General features: G+C 37.4%; 1 protein-coding gene across 1 annotated transcript in view; it reads left to right on the top strand.

Moving 5' to 3' along the window:
* Nucleotides 1-15,969, top strand: part of ndst2a (N-deacetylase/N-sulfotransferase (heparan glucosaminyl) 2a) — a 128,629-nt gene extending 112,660 nt beyond the window's left edge. The window contains exons 5-16 of the mRNA XM_081350990.1: nt 7,857-7,944; nt 8,432-8,586; nt 9,773-9,958; nt 10,617-10,745; nt 11,025-11,207; nt 11,365-11,461; nt 12,033-12,156; nt 12,467-12,641; nt 12,940-13,110; nt 13,495-13,604; nt 13,702-13,804; nt 14,865-15,969. Coding sequence (XP_081207116.1) covers nt 7,857-7,944; nt 8,432-8,586; nt 9,773-9,958; nt 10,617-10,745; nt 11,025-11,207; nt 11,365-11,461; nt 12,033-12,156; nt 12,467-12,641; nt 12,940-13,110; nt 13,495-13,604; nt 13,702-13,804; nt 14,865-14,990 — 1,647 coding nt within the window. The 3' untranslated portion in view covers nt 14,991-15,969. The remainder of the gene's footprint in view (nt 1-7,856; nt 7,945-8,431; nt 8,587-9,772; nt 9,959-10,616; nt 10,746-11,024; nt 11,208-11,364; nt 11,462-12,032; nt 12,157-12,466; nt 12,642-12,939; nt 13,111-13,494; nt 13,605-13,701; nt 13,805-14,864) is intronic.
* The last annotated feature ends 818 nt before the right edge of the window (nt 15,970-16,787 follow it).

Here is a 16,787-nt window from a genome sequence, read left to right as displayed (position 1 = left end):
ATGATCATACCTTGCAAATAGAGGATAGGTGTGTGTCGTCACCGTCTGCCAGAGTGACTGCGGTTACGCCCACTGAGTGGCAAAAAGACTGAGCGGCAGCATTTGTTTTAGCATGAATGCCTTGAAAAACACACAAAACACATCTAAAACGGGAAAGAGCTTTGCGATTGACTGAACAACTAGATTTGACAAGAAATCTGAGGCCTATATTTTTACAGACTGCCGAAAGCTACAGAACAGAGAAGCAAATGGACTCCAGGCAGCAAAAGGTGGATTTGCAGTGATCATTTTGTGTCAGTATGCTGAATTTAGTTGTAAAATCATACCCTATATATTGTATTGTTATATATTTTATTGACAACTTATCAATTAAATATTTACCATCATATATTCTGCATAATTGGATGTTTTTAAATAAACACTGACAAAAACTATACAAGTTTTAGTGCTGGACGATATGATGATATTTATAACATCGATATAAGTAAGCACTCGGATTTAGACCTACCTATATATATTGTATTTATATAAAGCGTTCACAGGCAAATTTGCTTTCCCTGACGTCGAAATCAGGCACATAAATGTCAGGAAACATGATTTCTGCTGCATGTTAATATCCATGGATCACTGGATCTTTGGTAAGTTGTAAGGAAAACTGTATCGAGTTAAACCTTTTTTTTTATTTATTTTTTTCACATAAACTAATATTGTGATGCATGCCCTCAATTGCAGTAAATGTAAAGGAATATTTAATATTTCTGTATAAACGTCTCTAAAAGTTTATCCATCCAGTACCTCCGTATGAAAACCACTGCATGCAAGGTAATCTCTAACAATAGCATCTGTGCACTAAAAGTAGAATTCTATGGAGCAATTGCTGTGTTTTGCCCCATATACTTTAATTGTAAGTACATTTTTGTCAACATGTTTTGTTTTTGCAAACTGTGGGATGACTCAATTACTTTCTGTGGTAATTGGCAGCATGACACAGATGCTGTTGATGGAGCTTAACTTGTATTTAGCCCCGAACATCCCTTAAAACCCAGCCTGTTACACAACCACTGCTATTTATTATTTACTGGTGAAAGAATGTGTAGCATTGTAGCATCTCATTTCCATATGTTTTTCTCTTACAGTCATTCTTAATCATAATGGTTACTGGGGACACTATCTTGGAGCAAGGACATGGATTTTAGTTCATTCATGTTCTTCTATTTTCCACAGATAGCATAAATGATTTTCAGGAATATGTGTGTAACAGACAGATTATCCACCCACAGAGTTGTTTACGTTGTTGTTGTTTTGCCAGCTCTGTATGGTGATGTATGCCATGCCACCTGGCCTCAAGCTGAACAAGTGGGCTGTAATCACCTCAGCCAGTGGTGCTGTATAGCAAACTCAAACAAACTGTGTCTAATGGTGGACTGATCGCATCTATTCTTACTCCATATGCTTTTTCAGCTTATTTCCACCTACTCGCTACACATTGCATACATTATTCACATACGTACACACAGTTCACTGCTCTTCTTCCTGTACAGAAGACATAATTAGCTTTGTTCTGATTGGCATTGTTGTTCCAAATTAAATTAATGATCATGAAACTCTGTTTTGCTTTACTTATTTTAATAAAGCAATGATTTTTTTTTAATATATTTCCAAGGTTTTTTGTATGCGTTTATAGTATATATGGGTCAATGACATGGCGTATATATTTTTGTACATTATTTCCTTTTAAAATAACTTGAGAAATTCATGACATGAACCATTTTATTCTATAAAACCTAATTAATTTGAATACATTTTCAATATTTTCAAATAATAAATATTATTTTATGTAAAACATTTGTTTACAATTGTTAAATAAAATTAAAACCAAAATTGTAATTATTTTATGGCATTTTAAAGCCCCAAAATGTATATTTAAACTATTTAAAATTGTGTTTTAATTTTAATAAATTCAAAATAAAATATTATGGCATAACTGTATATATATTTGTCAGGGTAGCACAACGTCTTTTATTATAAAGTGAAAAGATAATAACAATAAGTATGATAATGCATCATCCAAAAGACCCCATTTGATCTTTGTGGCAGACTGAAAAGATTTGTAGATCTCTCTCAAATACTGATAAAATTAGCTACTTTCAAGTATGGGTAGGTTGGTACACTTTAACCCTTATGTGCTGTTGGGGATGTTTTCATCCACTATGGGGTATTTTTGAGTCTAAATTTGGCTATAACTTTTTCTGTGTTTCAGCAAATGGAATGATTTTTGGTGACAAATCTTATTTTGACACATATTTTGGGAAAATGCTTTGAAATTTTTCAAAAACTCAACAGTACACTGTGGGCAAATTTACTACCCTTTCGTTATGTTTGTGGCTGAAAACAGCCACTACTTTAAACTGCTGTAAAAATTTATCAGATAAATATTTTTTTCAAATTTTTTTGCATAAATCTATTAATCAACCTCAGTCCTGCTCAAAAATACTAAATGTTTTAAAAAAAATCAGGATTTTAACTCTTTAATTGCCAAATTTGTAAATGATGTCACTGATTTGGGAAAAAAACACACAAAATGACTCATTTTCAATATAAAATGTGATTGTGGACTGGATTTTTTTTTACCTTTTATCACAGTCTTGGACATGTCAAAGATTAGAAACAACATTGGTTTTGATGCATTGTTAGTTTTTGTGCAGCATCAGATTTTAACTTTTTCTCCCTCATTTACTGTTCGTGGCTGTTTTTGCCCCATTGACTTCCATTATAACCACATTTTTTGATTGCAAAGCCATGACACCATATAATCATGCATTTTTGATTGTTGGTGGTTTTCCCTGTTGGGAAGAGGTAAAATTTGTAATTTTTACTGTTGATAACCGGGTGGCACCATTAACCCTTTAGATAGGCCTGTGCCAAAAAAAGCTTAGTTTCTGGCTTTTACATGGAGTTATATGGAGTATAACAGCATAATAAAGTGTGTGTGTGTGTGTGTGTGTGTGTGTGTGTGTGTGTGTGTGTGTGTGTGTGTGTGTGTGTGTGTGAACTCACCTTGATGCGTCTGAGAAAATCAAAATATGCACCTCAGCTCTCAGAACTGCATGGAGTAAACAAAAACAAAGTAAGTGTATTTATGCATCTGCTGCCTTTTGATGGTGAGAAATGCAGACTAAACAAAAACAAAGCAAGTGGATTTAAACGCGTGCATGCAAGCCTGCTGGTCATTTGATGGTGAGAAGAGCAGCAAGCAACATGAGAAAGGGCTTGACTTGTAGTGAAGTTTTAGAGATGATTATGCAGCCTGACCCCTCCAGCGAGCTGCAGGATGTTTCGTCTTCTCCCTCTGACACCACAGACTCAGGAGAGTCAGATCCTGATTTGGATGTGGCACCCTCATCATCCTCTCTAGCTTCCACTGAAGGCGAGGAGGATTCGGAGGATCCTGGATCTGGGTGGATTGGGAGAAACGGCGAAGTGTGGTTTTCCACCAACGCGGAGACAACTCCCTTTCTTCAGCCTGCCAGAGGCGTGACTCCAGGGCCGACGCGCTATGCCTTCGCAAGGGTCCAGAACATGGATTCCGTGTTCAATCTGTTTTTTATGGAGGAGATGATTGACCTCATTGTCAGCATGACTTGCGTCAACACATACATGTTTGTACAGTCATACAAACATGTATGACTATGCCTTGTGATGGCATAGCGCGTCGGCCCTGGAGTCACGCCACTGGCAGGCTGAAGAAAGAGAGTTGTCTCCGCGTTAGTGGAAAACAACACTTCGCCGTTTCTCCCAATCCACCCAGATCCAGGATCCTCCGAATCCTCCTCGCCTTCAGTGGAAGCTAGAGTGGATGATGAGGGTGCCACATCCAAATCAGGATCTGACTCTCCTGAGTCTGTGGTGTCAGAGGGAGAAGACGAAACATCCTGCAGCTCGCTGGAAGGGTCAGGCTGCATAATCATCTCTAAAACTTCACTACAAGTCAAGCCCTTTCTCATGTTGCTTGCTGCTCTTCTCACCATCAAATGACCAGCAGGCTTGCATGCACGCGTTTAAATCCACTTGCTTTGTTTTTGTTTAGTCTGCATTTCTCACCATCAAAAGGCAGCAGGTGCATAAATACACTTACTTTGTTTTTGTTTACTCCATGCAGTTCTGAGAGCTGAGGTGCATATTTTGATTTTCTCAGACGCATCAAGGTGAGTTCACACACACACACACACACACACACACACACACACACACACACACACACACACACACACACACTTTATTATGCTGTTATACTCCATATAACTCCATGTAAAAGCCAGAAACTAAGCTTTTTTTGGCACAGGCCTATCTAAAGGGTTAATGGTGCCACCCGGTTATCAACAGTAAAAATTACAAATTTTACCTCTTCCCAACAGGGAAAACCACCAACAATCAAAAATGCATGATTATATGGTGTCATGGCTTTGCAATCAAAAAATGTGGTTATAATGGAAGTCAATGGGGCAAAAACAGCCACGAACAGTAAATAAGGGAGAAAAAGTTAAAATCTGATGCTGCACAAAAACTAACAATGCATCAAAACCAATGTTGTTTCTAATCTTTGACATGTCCAAGACTGTGATAAAAGGTAAAAAAAAATCCAGTCCACAATCACATTTTATATTGAAAATGAGTAATTTTGTGTGTTTTTTTTCCCCAAATCAGTGACATCATTTACGAATTTGGCAATTAAAGAGTTAAAATCCTGAATTTTTTTTAAACATTTAATATTTTTGAGCAGGACTGAGGTTGATTAATAGATTAATGCCAAAAAAATTGAAAAAAATATTTATCTGATACATTTTTACAGCAGTTTAAAGTAGTGGCTGTTTTCAGCCACAAACATAACGAAAGGATGTAAATTCTAACAATGCACAAGGGTTAAATGTCAGGTGGTACAACAATGATATAAAACTAGAAAAATGCTATTTTATCATAAACTTCTTTATTGTATTAAAAAAAAAATTAATTATATGTATGAACTTGTTAGCATAGGCAAAAGCTAATACAGGCATCCAAGTAGAAGCCTAGCCTATTCAATGTAAAATTAGTTGCAAAAGTCAGGTAAATGTCAGGTGGTGCAACTGTAATTGTCCCTTAATGAGATTTATGAGAAAAAAACATTATTTAAGCTAAATAAATAATAAATGTAAGCTAAGATCATTATTATTATTATTATTATTATTATTATTATTTTTAATTATTGCCCTAAAATTTTAGTTTTAAGTTAAAGATGTTTTAACACTTTACGTTATTTTCATGATAATAACTTTTTAATAATTTTAGATGCCACTATCGTAAAAAAAAAATATCGATCACTTTATATATGATTGCATTTACAGAAAATAAATAATATAATTGTTAGGTACGATGTACCGTTGTGTGCTGCTATTGAGGTGGGATAACATATCAGATTACATTTTAAGCTGTCATATGGTCATGTTGAATGTGCCCCACCTATGGCATGTCACATTTCAGTTCCATTTTGTGGGGGCTAAATAAAGAAAAAAAGTAAAACACTGTATTAATGAAACAAAACCACATAATTAATTGAAATTAATGTGGGAAAAAAATAAATTCTCTGAACCCCAAGGGGATTTACACAAACTGAGAAAGTCAAAAAGTGTTAGGATGTGCCCCGCTCTCCCCTACACAATATGTGCATTGTATTAGAATTTTTTGGTCATTTGCACAGATTATTTCTGTGTTTTAGCTTGTATATTTGTGACAAAAAGTACAGGTCCATGGGGATACTGACAACATAATGAACAAGTTGAGACAGTCTTCAGTGAAACGGTACCTATAAAAAAAAAAAAACACTGTTTGTGTCCTCTTTTTCATTTTGTTCTTTTAATGTGGGTCATATTCCATGTATCAGCAAGATGGCGTTCTGAAGAAAAAAAAACTTTTAAATAGACTTCTGATGACAAATCTGAGTTGTTCAGTGATGTGAAATATAGAGTGCCACTTAAACATAACAAGAAGGAATTATGTATTAATATATATTTGTTAAATGTATTTAATTTTTTATTTGAATCTAAAATTCAAGTTTACAAATAAATAGACATGAAAAATTGTCTAGTTCAATTGATAACTTTTACACTTCAAAGCCTGTTTTTACTTTCAATTGGTTAAGTTTAGACCCTGATTACTACTGTATAATAATAGCAATGTATTTTTTATACTTTAATTTTCACAGTTTGTTGCAAATATGAGCTTCTTGACATATCAAATGTACTTAGAGACTTCATGTCACCACTGAGTCGCCTTTGTAGCCTCTGGCTTTTGTCTTGCCTAGTAATATTCAACAATATTGTTGGTCTGTCTGCATTGACACCATTATATGAGAACTGAACGATGACATCACTGTTTTAACTAAATGAATAAAGTTTTTGCAACAAATGAACCAACACTGAACTTACTTAAGCTGGACTATGACGCTATTTGCTTCTAGATCTGCTGTACAGCCGAAACAAACTTTTGTTGCATTATTTTCCTGTTATCACTGTAAAGCTGCTTTGAAACGATCTGTATTGTAAAAAGCGCTATATAATTGTCAGCTGTACGGGGAAAAGAGAATATCTGTATGGGAATGAATATTTTATCCTTGTCCACTGACCAAATGTGTTCCCTTTGCTGAATTTGCCGACATTGCTGTGCATGCAGTCAATCTGTCTGCAGGAGCTGAATCTTGTCTTAAGAACAATCTTGAGTCTGTTAGAGATAATCAGACTGGCTATGGGAAGAAAATAGGATTCAGGTATGAAAATGTTGCTGCAGTGCTGAGCTAAGTCTATTTGTGACGGCAAAGTGGCAAAAGCTTTGTTCTGACCCCTGGCCATATTGACTGTTTCCCTTTCTCTGTCGTAACTTTGATCAAAGTTATTGATCGCCAAAGAAATACCACATTTTCTTTTTTTAAAGGGAAACATCATTTTATTTTAACTTGATTCTTTTGATCAAACTGTCAGAGTTGATTCGCACTACTGATTATCCACCCTGCAGTCTTGGACAGCTCGCAGATTGCCATAAAAACTGCAGGATTATGCCTTCATGCTGAGCAAACACACTCAAGGTAGAACAAATATTGGATACACATACTCAGGGACACCGGCATCTCTTAAATCAGCGTAAGATGCCATCTCTTCATGGCGAAGCAGCAGCCTTCTCTCCCCAGCAGCTCATCTTGATTTGTGATATTGCTGCAACTATCGGCTCAGCTTTGTGTTAGATTTGTGCGGAAAGCGACACTATCTCTCCCCGCCGTCTGATTTGTGCTGGAACAGCGCTGTAATTCGCTTATACCCCCGTATCACTCTCAGAGTTTGAAGGGCTTGATGGCAGGATCATTTTGTATTTCAAGCCTCACAGCGCCGTCATTAGCTAGATGTGCGCAGTGATGCTAAGTTATGAAATGTGTTCATTTCACAAGGATGAGTTTAGATTGATGTTAAGGCTGCAGCTTCATTCGGCACGTCTGACCTGCCCGTGGGTAGAGGAGATTTGAATGCAAATGTATATTTCACATCCCACTCATTCTGTCTATCTGGCCTACGGCCTGAAAGTTAGTCATTTCTTCATAGGACTGAATAGGCACCACACTGCCATCTGTTGGGGACTTTAGCGCATACATTTGTTAAGGTAGCGGAGAGATTCGTTTTAACATCACTGTTGATGTTTTTGCCTTCAAGCACAGCTCAGGGTAACGTCAGATGATCTTTTTGTTGTTCTTGGCAAATTGCTAATCTTATTCCACAGATTTAAGACAGGACTTTGATAGCATGTTATTAAAGTAATAACTCTTCTTCAATTTCAAGGCTTTGCTCAACACACAGAATAAACTACGGACGCTAGTTCCCAACTTCACCTTCAATCTTGGCTTCTCTGGAAAGTTCTACCATGCAGGTACTTATTTTTTCTCTTCTTTTGTTGTCTTTTAAGACTCTAAGCATTTGTTTACACTGTTTTATATTTTTAAATATATTTATTAATAAAGTTATTATGTGATGGTGAAGCTGAATTTTCAACAACCATTACTCCAGTCTTCAGTGTCACGTGATCCTTCAGAAATCATTCTAATATGCTGATTTGCTGCTCAGGAAACATTTCTTATTATTATCAACGTTGAAAAGAGTTGTCCTGCTTAATATTTTTTATGGAAACCTTGAAAAATCTAAATTTAGTGCAAACTGAGAGTGAAAAGTGATTTCAATCACATTTGCACAACTTACAAAGTATTAAACTTTTTTTCCTGTTCAGACTACAAAAACACAAAATGGATCTTTGTTACATAAGCACAAACAAACAAACACATTTTTACTGTCTTAAGCCATTCTAAGATCCAAATGTCTTTACTATTAAACTTCAACAGTATGTATATGTGTGTTTGCAGGTACAGAGGAGGAGGATGACGGTGATGACATGCTGTTACAGCACCGGCATGAGTTCTGGTGGTTTCCACACATGTGGAGTCACATGCAGCCTCACCTCTTCCACAATGGCAGCGTGTTGGCGGAGCAAATGAGACTCAACATGCAGTTTGCACAGGTTAGTTGGTGAAACGTATCTCAAAACTGAAATATTGATTTCTATGCCACTAACAGTTTCAAATTGATTTTCAGTAATAAAGTTACCAAAATAGTTTTTTCCCAGACACTCCATCACTTCTATCTGGAGATGATCCCATCCTTAATAGTACTCCATTGTTTTAATGTTTTAAGTGTTTACACTCTTCAGCCAACCTACAGAATTCTTACTTGTAGTTTTCTTGAAATATTAAGCTTAGATAGGCAAAATCATTTTTACATAGAAAAAATGTGACAAAAAAGTGGTTTCTTCGATCTTTTCCAAATTAGTTTTTTCCTCTCATGTGTTGTTGTGACAGGGGAGCACGCTTTGTTCCTTCATCATTGTGTCACTATTTACTGGCATTATTGCTGCTGTCGCAGAGATGCGAGTATCGATTCTCTGCCCGCCTGCTTTATCTCATGTTGGTATTTCATTATAGATTTGTATTAGCACTTTTTCATTGGATCGGTAGGATTCTCTTTGACCTTGACTTGGTGTGCATCCGCTGAGGAGATTGTGAATTTGGCCTGTTGAAACGAGCCCACCCTGGTGTAATGATGGTCATTGGAGTGGGATATGGACCGCAGGCAGAAAGACAGAGAGAGGGAGTGCGCCGTGAATACTAACCAGCCCTTTCCTCCTCTCGCTAATCCCTCTGTCACATCCTGTCTTTAGAGCAGACACTGACACATATGCCTTCTCCTGCTCTCTGCTCAATGAAGAAGACACAGCTCCTTCATCAAGGTTTAATGAGCCTGCAAAGGGCCGTTCTTAGCCGGGGCTTATGGATCTCACAGTTTGTGCTCACACATACTCACACGCGAGAGGAGGAAGCTCTTAAAGGTGGCGCTTTTGACTTGAAGTAAAGCCCTCTGCTCATCTTAGGATGTGTTTGTCTACCACCCTCCTGTGGTGTTGGAAAAAAACTATGCCTCTTGATAGACTGCCTCTGCTGAGAAACATAATCAAAAGCTTCTTGCTCGCAAACGCCCTGATGACATGTCTTGTTAACGGTGTCTCTAATGCATCTCTTATCGACTTTTCTCCTCTGTTCTACTCCCATTCACCGTATAAGTCTTGGCAGTGCAATTACGAGTGAATTTCAAGTGGTGAGTGGATTTGTGATTGATCATCTCAAGCGTTTGTTTGTCTCTTGCCATTACAGGAGCATGGTATTCCCACAGACATGGGGTACGCTGTGGCCCCTCATCATTCAGGGGTGTATCCCGTACACAGCCAGCTGTACGAGGCCTGGAAGAGTGTGTGGGGGATCACAGTGACCAGCACAGAAGAATATCCACACCTGAGGCCAGCACGCCATCGCAGGGGCTTCATACATCGTGACATAAAGGTAAAAAGATGCTGCTTCACTGTAAGGCCCAATGATCTGATACAAAAAAAGAGGACAGAAACCAAGTAAACCATCTTTCAGCCAAACGCATATTTTCTAATTTGCTGATTTGGTGCTAAAGAAATATTTTTTAGCAATGTTGAAAAGAGTTGTGCTGCTTAATATTGTTGTAGAAACAACTTTTTTTCTTTTTTCTTTTTTTGATGAATAGAAAGTTCAAAAGAACAACATTTATTTGAATTAGAAATCTTTTGTAACATTGTAAATGTCTTTACTGTCACTTTTGATCAATTTAATGCACCCTTGTTGAATAAAAGAAAAAAAATCGTGTTGATTTTGGTGTCAAAGGGCCTTTATTCATAAAACACAAGTAGAATGATTTTCTGTGTAAATCTTACATAATTCAATTGCATGCAACAATTTATCTGATAAGGATTGTATAAACAATTTAGAGATTCATTCTGCTTGTGTTTTATGAATTTAGACACAATAATGCAGTTTTTGTAGCCTGATCTCAAATTGCGCCCACCATCATCAGATAAAGTGACTTATGGCGGTTTCATTCCTTCTAATACATTTGTCTTGGCCATTCTTGGAGTGTGACTGAAGCAGAATTGAGGCTTGTCTGTTCAGGTCTCTAACCTTCTTCTGTCTGCAGGTGTTGCCCAGGCAGACATGTGGCCTGTTTACTCACACTATCTTCTATAATGAGTACCCTGGAGGCTCTCACGAGCTGGACAAGAGCATACGTGGAGGAGAACTCTTCCTCACTGTCCTCCTAAACCCTGTGAGTTGTATTTGTGCTGTTTTCTCCTCTGTGTTTGTGCATGTGTGTGTGTTTAGTGAATGGGAGTGAGTGTATATTTTTTGGTGACAGAGTCCTGCCCTTGCACTGTGTGCTTTTGTTTGTGTTCGGCCCTATCGCCTGAAGTGTTTGCTAGTGCAGCAGCTGGAAACATAAACTAGATTATGATCTTCATAATGAAAGTAGTAGATGTTTCCACAGCTTTTATTTAAAAAAGAAACAAATTAACTTAAATGTAAATAATGTTGTTTCCACCCTCAGATCAGCATCTTTATGACTCATCTGTCAAACTACGGAAATGATCGGCTTGGTCTTTATACCTTTGAGTCTCTTGTGAAGTTTGTGCAGTGCTGGACCAACGTACGGCTACAGACTTTACCTCCAATGGAACTAGCCGAGAAATACTTCCAGATCTTTCCAGAGGAGATGGACCCCCTATGGCAGGTAAGAGAGCATCACATTTGTGACACATTAATTACAATGATTATTTAAAATGATAAAATAGTGTTATAAATTATATAATAATAATGATAATAATTAAAACTGTAATATTTAATGAATGGAATCAAAATGTGTTTTCTTCATCTTTTCATCCATTCAGAACCCCTGTCATGACAAGAGACATAAAGACATCTGGTCCAAAGAGAAGACCTGTGATAGGCTTCCCAAATTTCTGGTTATTGGCCCACAGAAAACGGGTAAGTCCACATGTTTCCAGACTCAAATCAAAAATCCTGCTTAGGTTAAAGGAGAACTCCAGTCAATTTTTACATCGAGCTAATTTTTTTTGTAAATTTGGAGTGCTGTCAGTACAGAGAACAACGACAAAAATCAGTGTTGCCTACACCGTGTTATCCTCTTTTTAAAATTTGCACCCTGTTGGCGGTTTTAAACCAGCTTTTAGCCTCTTAATATCCTTAATGTGTCATTACAAGTGCCCAGCCATGTGATTCCTTCAGAGATTCCTTCAGAGTTTACACGGGTGGATCTGACTGCAGTATATGTGAAAGATATTAATAAAAATGATGTTATTTCAGCCAGCGCACATACCTGTATTTTCTTCCTGTTTTCGGTCGAAGTCCACAGTAGTCGATTGTCGAGTTCACGCGCATGATCATAGGTAACTAAACCTATGCGTGTGAACTCGACAATCGATTACTATGGACTTCGGCCGAAAACAGGATGTATAAGCATCCTTTAACTGAATAAAAAAGGTCCAAAATACAACCTAGATATTGCATCTGATATATTGATTATTTTTGGCAACAGGTACCACAGCTTTGCACTCCTTTCTGACCCTTCACCCTGCCATCACCAGCAACTTCCCCAGCCCGGTCACCTTTGAGGAGATCCAGTTCTTTAACGGGCAGAATTACCATAATGGCATTGACTGGTAATATACAAAGTACAACAGTTTCTCTCCCAGCCAATGTAGCAGACACAAACCATTAGTTATATGTTGTATTACCCTTCCACCTTATTATATTAGTAATACTGTCTGGGTTTCATATTGAATTCCTAATAGATCCATTTTTTACAGGACAATCCCTCTGTTAAAAAAATAATTGTAATAGTGAGACATAATTTACAGTGTTCAGTAATGAAAGACTTCTCACAGTCTAGGTTTATTTGGAAATAGAAACATTGTGATTGTAGCCTCTTATAGCATATTTTTATTAAATGAGTGTCTTAATCTTTTGCAGGTACATGGACTTTTTCCCCTTCCCCTCGAATGTCAGCACAGACTTCATGTTTGAAAAAAGTGCCAACTACTTTGACACAGAGGTTGCTCCAAAGAGGGCTGCTGCCTTGCTGCCCAGAGCCAAGGTCATAGCAGTGCTTATCAACCCAGCCGACAGAGCCTACTCTTGGTATCAGGTACTCTACAGCTTTCTCTCATCCTCCAGATCTTTGTTTTTCTTTTTCTTTTAGTGGAGTGACTCAGAAAATATAAGTCTTTGTGACAGCCATAGTCTTTTTCTAGGCACTTTCTTCCTATTAGTCATTTTATGCATTAATAGGGCAGCCCTTATATACTGTAGGCAGCAGGAAGTAGAAGTTCTTGTCTGAAACGTCCTAGACAGATGTAATTTATCTTAACCACGAATCTGCCTCCACCCTTCTCTTTCACCATAGAAATTATGACATGAATTGTGTTTTTTTTATGTCTTGTCAGCATCAGCGAGCTCACCAGGACCCCGCTGCAATAAACCACACTTTCCACGAGGTTGTAACAGCAGGTCCCTCTGCATCTAAAGAGCTATTGACCCTTCAGAACCGCAGCCTTCAGCCCGGGACTTACGCCACACATCTAGAGCACTGGCTTATGCACTACCAGGCCAGACAGGTAGACTAGTTATCAGTGTATGATTGTCAGGTCCTTTCCAGTTGAGTTTTTGATTTTTAACAGCATTACTTTTTCTGTTTATTCATATTTTGAGTGAGATTTTATTCAGATTTTTATTCCGTTTTCATCTTAATTGTTTCATTTTAAATTCTATTTAGCTTTGTTTATATCAGTTTTACTTTTTTTTTTTCATTTATTTTAAGTTTTTCACCTAATATTTGTATTTTATTTTATTTCAGCTTTATGCAAATTAACAATTTTAATAGTTTTAGTTTGAAATGTCAATGTCAGTAACATTTTGAAAAATGTTAGACAAAACATTAGCAATTCTATTTGTTTTTTTGTTTTTTAATGCTTTCTTTATTTAACACTCCTCCACATTAGCTCCATATTGTAGACGGCACTCTGCTCCGATCTAACCCAGTCCTGGTGATGGACGGCATCCAGCGGTTCCTGGGGGTCACACCCATCTTCAACTACACCCAGGCCCTCGTGTGAGTCCCGCTGTTTACACATCACCTCACTCCGTTAATGAACACCTGTGAATAATCTTATTCTTGCATAAAACTGTGTGTTGTGTGTGTTTTGCAGCTTTGATGAAGGTAAAGGATTCTGGTGTCAGAGGTTGGAAGGTGGGCGTCCTAAGTGTCTGGGGAAGAGTAAAGGCAGAAAATATCCTGAAATGGCCCCTGAGGTAGATGATAGTCTCCTCTCTTCTCTCCTCCCTCATATAGCTTTCTCTCTTTCTGAACGATGCCAGTGGCAAGGACACGCTGTTATAGACATGTGACTCACCGGCAGTGTGAAGTGATGGGCTCGACCTCACACAGACACGGATAGTCATGTGTCATATATCACTGGATATGTTTCAACTAGTAAAATACAAGAGGCGTGTTTGGTTCATTGCAAGTAGAATTAAATAGGACACACAGGGTTCTCTGTGCAATTCTAGGCTATTTGTCATATTTTCGTTTATTGCTTAATGAAAAAAATGCATATGGAAAATTTCTTAGTGAAAACAAACAAACAATTAATAAATGTACACAAAAACAAATCTGTTAAAATAATCAGCAGATTCCACTTCATGAATCTTTAGGTGCTTTTCCACCGTCGGGCCGGCAGTGGAAAAGCTGCTTTTGGCAATTTGAATATTGATAATAATAATCCAAACAATTTGTAATTTTATATTAATGTAATTACAAATATGTAATATTACTACCACTAATAATAATAACATTAATAGAATTAACACAAATTCAAAAATAACAATTATTTTTGTTAATAACAAATTTGGTATAATAATAATCAAACATTTGGAATTTTTATATAAGTTATAATTTGATAATTATAGAACTAATCATTTCTAGTTGCAAAATGTTATATTTATATTATTATATTATATTTCTAATAATAATAATACAATTATAATAATTCAGTTTATAGTTGTATTAATAATAATACCACTTTGGAAGTTGTTTTTAAATAGATTTAATTGTTTTAAATACATTTTAAATTTAATAACTAAATTTTCTAATGTTTTTATTTAATTTGTGGACCACTACTTGAAATCATTTCTGGGAAGTAGTTGTTATAAAACACAAACTGTAGCAGGTAAATTTAAGCATTTAAGCAATGGTACTCTAGGATGTTCTATATTGCAAACATAGTCATTGCTACAGGCTGTTTTTAGTTAGGACACACAACAGTTATAAGCTGCAGGTTTCCTGAAACAGCTCTGTTTGTGTCTTTCCCAGACACGTGCCTTCCTGACGGAGTACTACCGGGAGCATAACCTGGAATTGTTGCGGCTGCTGAATCGGCTGGGCCAGGCATTGCCTACCTGGCTCAGAGAAGAGCTCCAGAGCAGCAGCTGGAGCTGAGAGGACGTCTCCTGCACCTCCAGTATCAGAACACCTAAAAAAAAACCAGTCCGCTCACTACAGAGGTACCAAAACCACTTGGTTCAAAACTATAGTAGCAGATTAAATGAGTGACGGCTTTGAGTGGACTGCAAACTTCAGCCTCTCCCTGCTGCCAAGGTGCTCACATGCCCTGTCTGGCATGTTGAAGATGAGGGAATGCTGGGATATGTAGTCCCTTATCTTCTCTTAATGACAGATCTACCTATCAGGACCAGAACGCACAACCAGTGTGGACAAGCATGAATAAACTGGTGACTTAGGTGTGTTAATGCACACTAGTACTCGTACAAACACACACACACACACACACACACACACAGTCTAGCCTTGCTCATCTCTCCTGAGGAATGATTGTAAAGCATTGTACATTTAAAAGCGTTGTATATTTTGGGTCTGGGTGGGTGGGATTATGACTGAATAGACATCAGTTGAACCTGAAAGCGTTTGTGTACAGCCAGAGCTCTTGTTTGAGTAGGACACTTAGAGGACGTCAGATCCGCAGCCCTTCTCTTCTCCACACAAACACACACACACAAAAACGCACAAAGCTGGATCAGAAACCAAACAGTAAGAAAGATATGCAATCGAGGGAGCAATGTCTCGTCTCCCACTAGAATCCTCCAGTGAAAAGTGTCTTATCAGGTGTATCCCCGTATTTATCCTATTCCTAACCATGCACTTTCCTCTACACTACGCACACTGATGTGGAAGTTACTGTAGATGCTGTGGCAGATGTGTTGTATGTCAGGAGCTGTGAAAGCGGGAGAGGAGAGGGGCTGTCCTGTGCTGTGTAGTCTGTCCTATACAAGGAGAAGCTGCTGTCTAGTCTATTTTTCATTTTCTTTTGTTTTCTTTTCTTTTTATTTTGTAAAAAAAACTGTATTTTAAAAACTCCCAACGCTGTATTATCTCTAATAAACTCTTAGAGAGGTTGGATATGTTTGTGTGACTCATTTGATCTGGTATTGAGCATTTTGCAAAAAACGAGCAGGCCTATGGGCTAAAAAGTAGGTGGAAATATTTTGGCCCCTCATTCATGGAGTCATAGAATTCATGGAGTCACAATCTGATTCCTGATTTTTTTGTTCTTTAGAACATGCTTGGCTGCGTCCGAAATCGCATACTCTCTTGAGTAGGTAGTAGTACTTATTTTGAATAAGTAATTACTCCACGACCACTAAAAAAAAGTACATTCTATATAGTATGAGAGTGTGTAGTATGAATGTAATCTGGACGTACTACATCCGCCATGTTCCCCTTATCACGTGACCTACCAGCATCAGTCATTCACAAATCCTCTCCCGTGGCCTCATGGGATAGTATAGTTCCCATTGTATGCACTCTTCAGAATCCCGCCGGAAGAAGTAGGTCACCCGGTTACTTTTTGCCTACTCTTTCATGAGTAATTTCAATTCTGACATACTTTTGTCACGTACTGTTTTTCACCTACTATATAGTAGGGAAGTATGCGATTTCAGATGCAGCCCATGTGTATTAGCTGGACAAAACTGGAAAAAAAAGAAAAAAAAAATTAAGCTATTTGCGCTCAGGTAAAATTTAATACCAGTGTTTTGATACTAGTTTTTATTTAGATTTTATTAGATACAAACTACTGTTCAAAAGTTTGGGGTCAGTAAGGTTTTTTTATTTTTTTATTCTTATTCTTATTACTCTTATTCTTACCAAGGCTGCATTTGTTTGATCAAAGATACAGTAAAAACAGCAATATTGTGGAATATTATTACAATTTAACAT

This window comes from Scardinius erythrophthalmus, assembly GCF_964197995.2.
Source record: "Scardinius erythrophthalmus genome assembly, chromosome: 21".
Lineage (NCBI taxonomy): Eukaryota > Metazoa > Chordata > Actinopteri > Cypriniformes > Leuciscidae > Scardinius > Scardinius erythrophthalmus.
The sequence above is the reverse complement of the archived record's forward strand: the minus strand, read 5'-3'. Positions and strand labels throughout refer to the sequence as shown.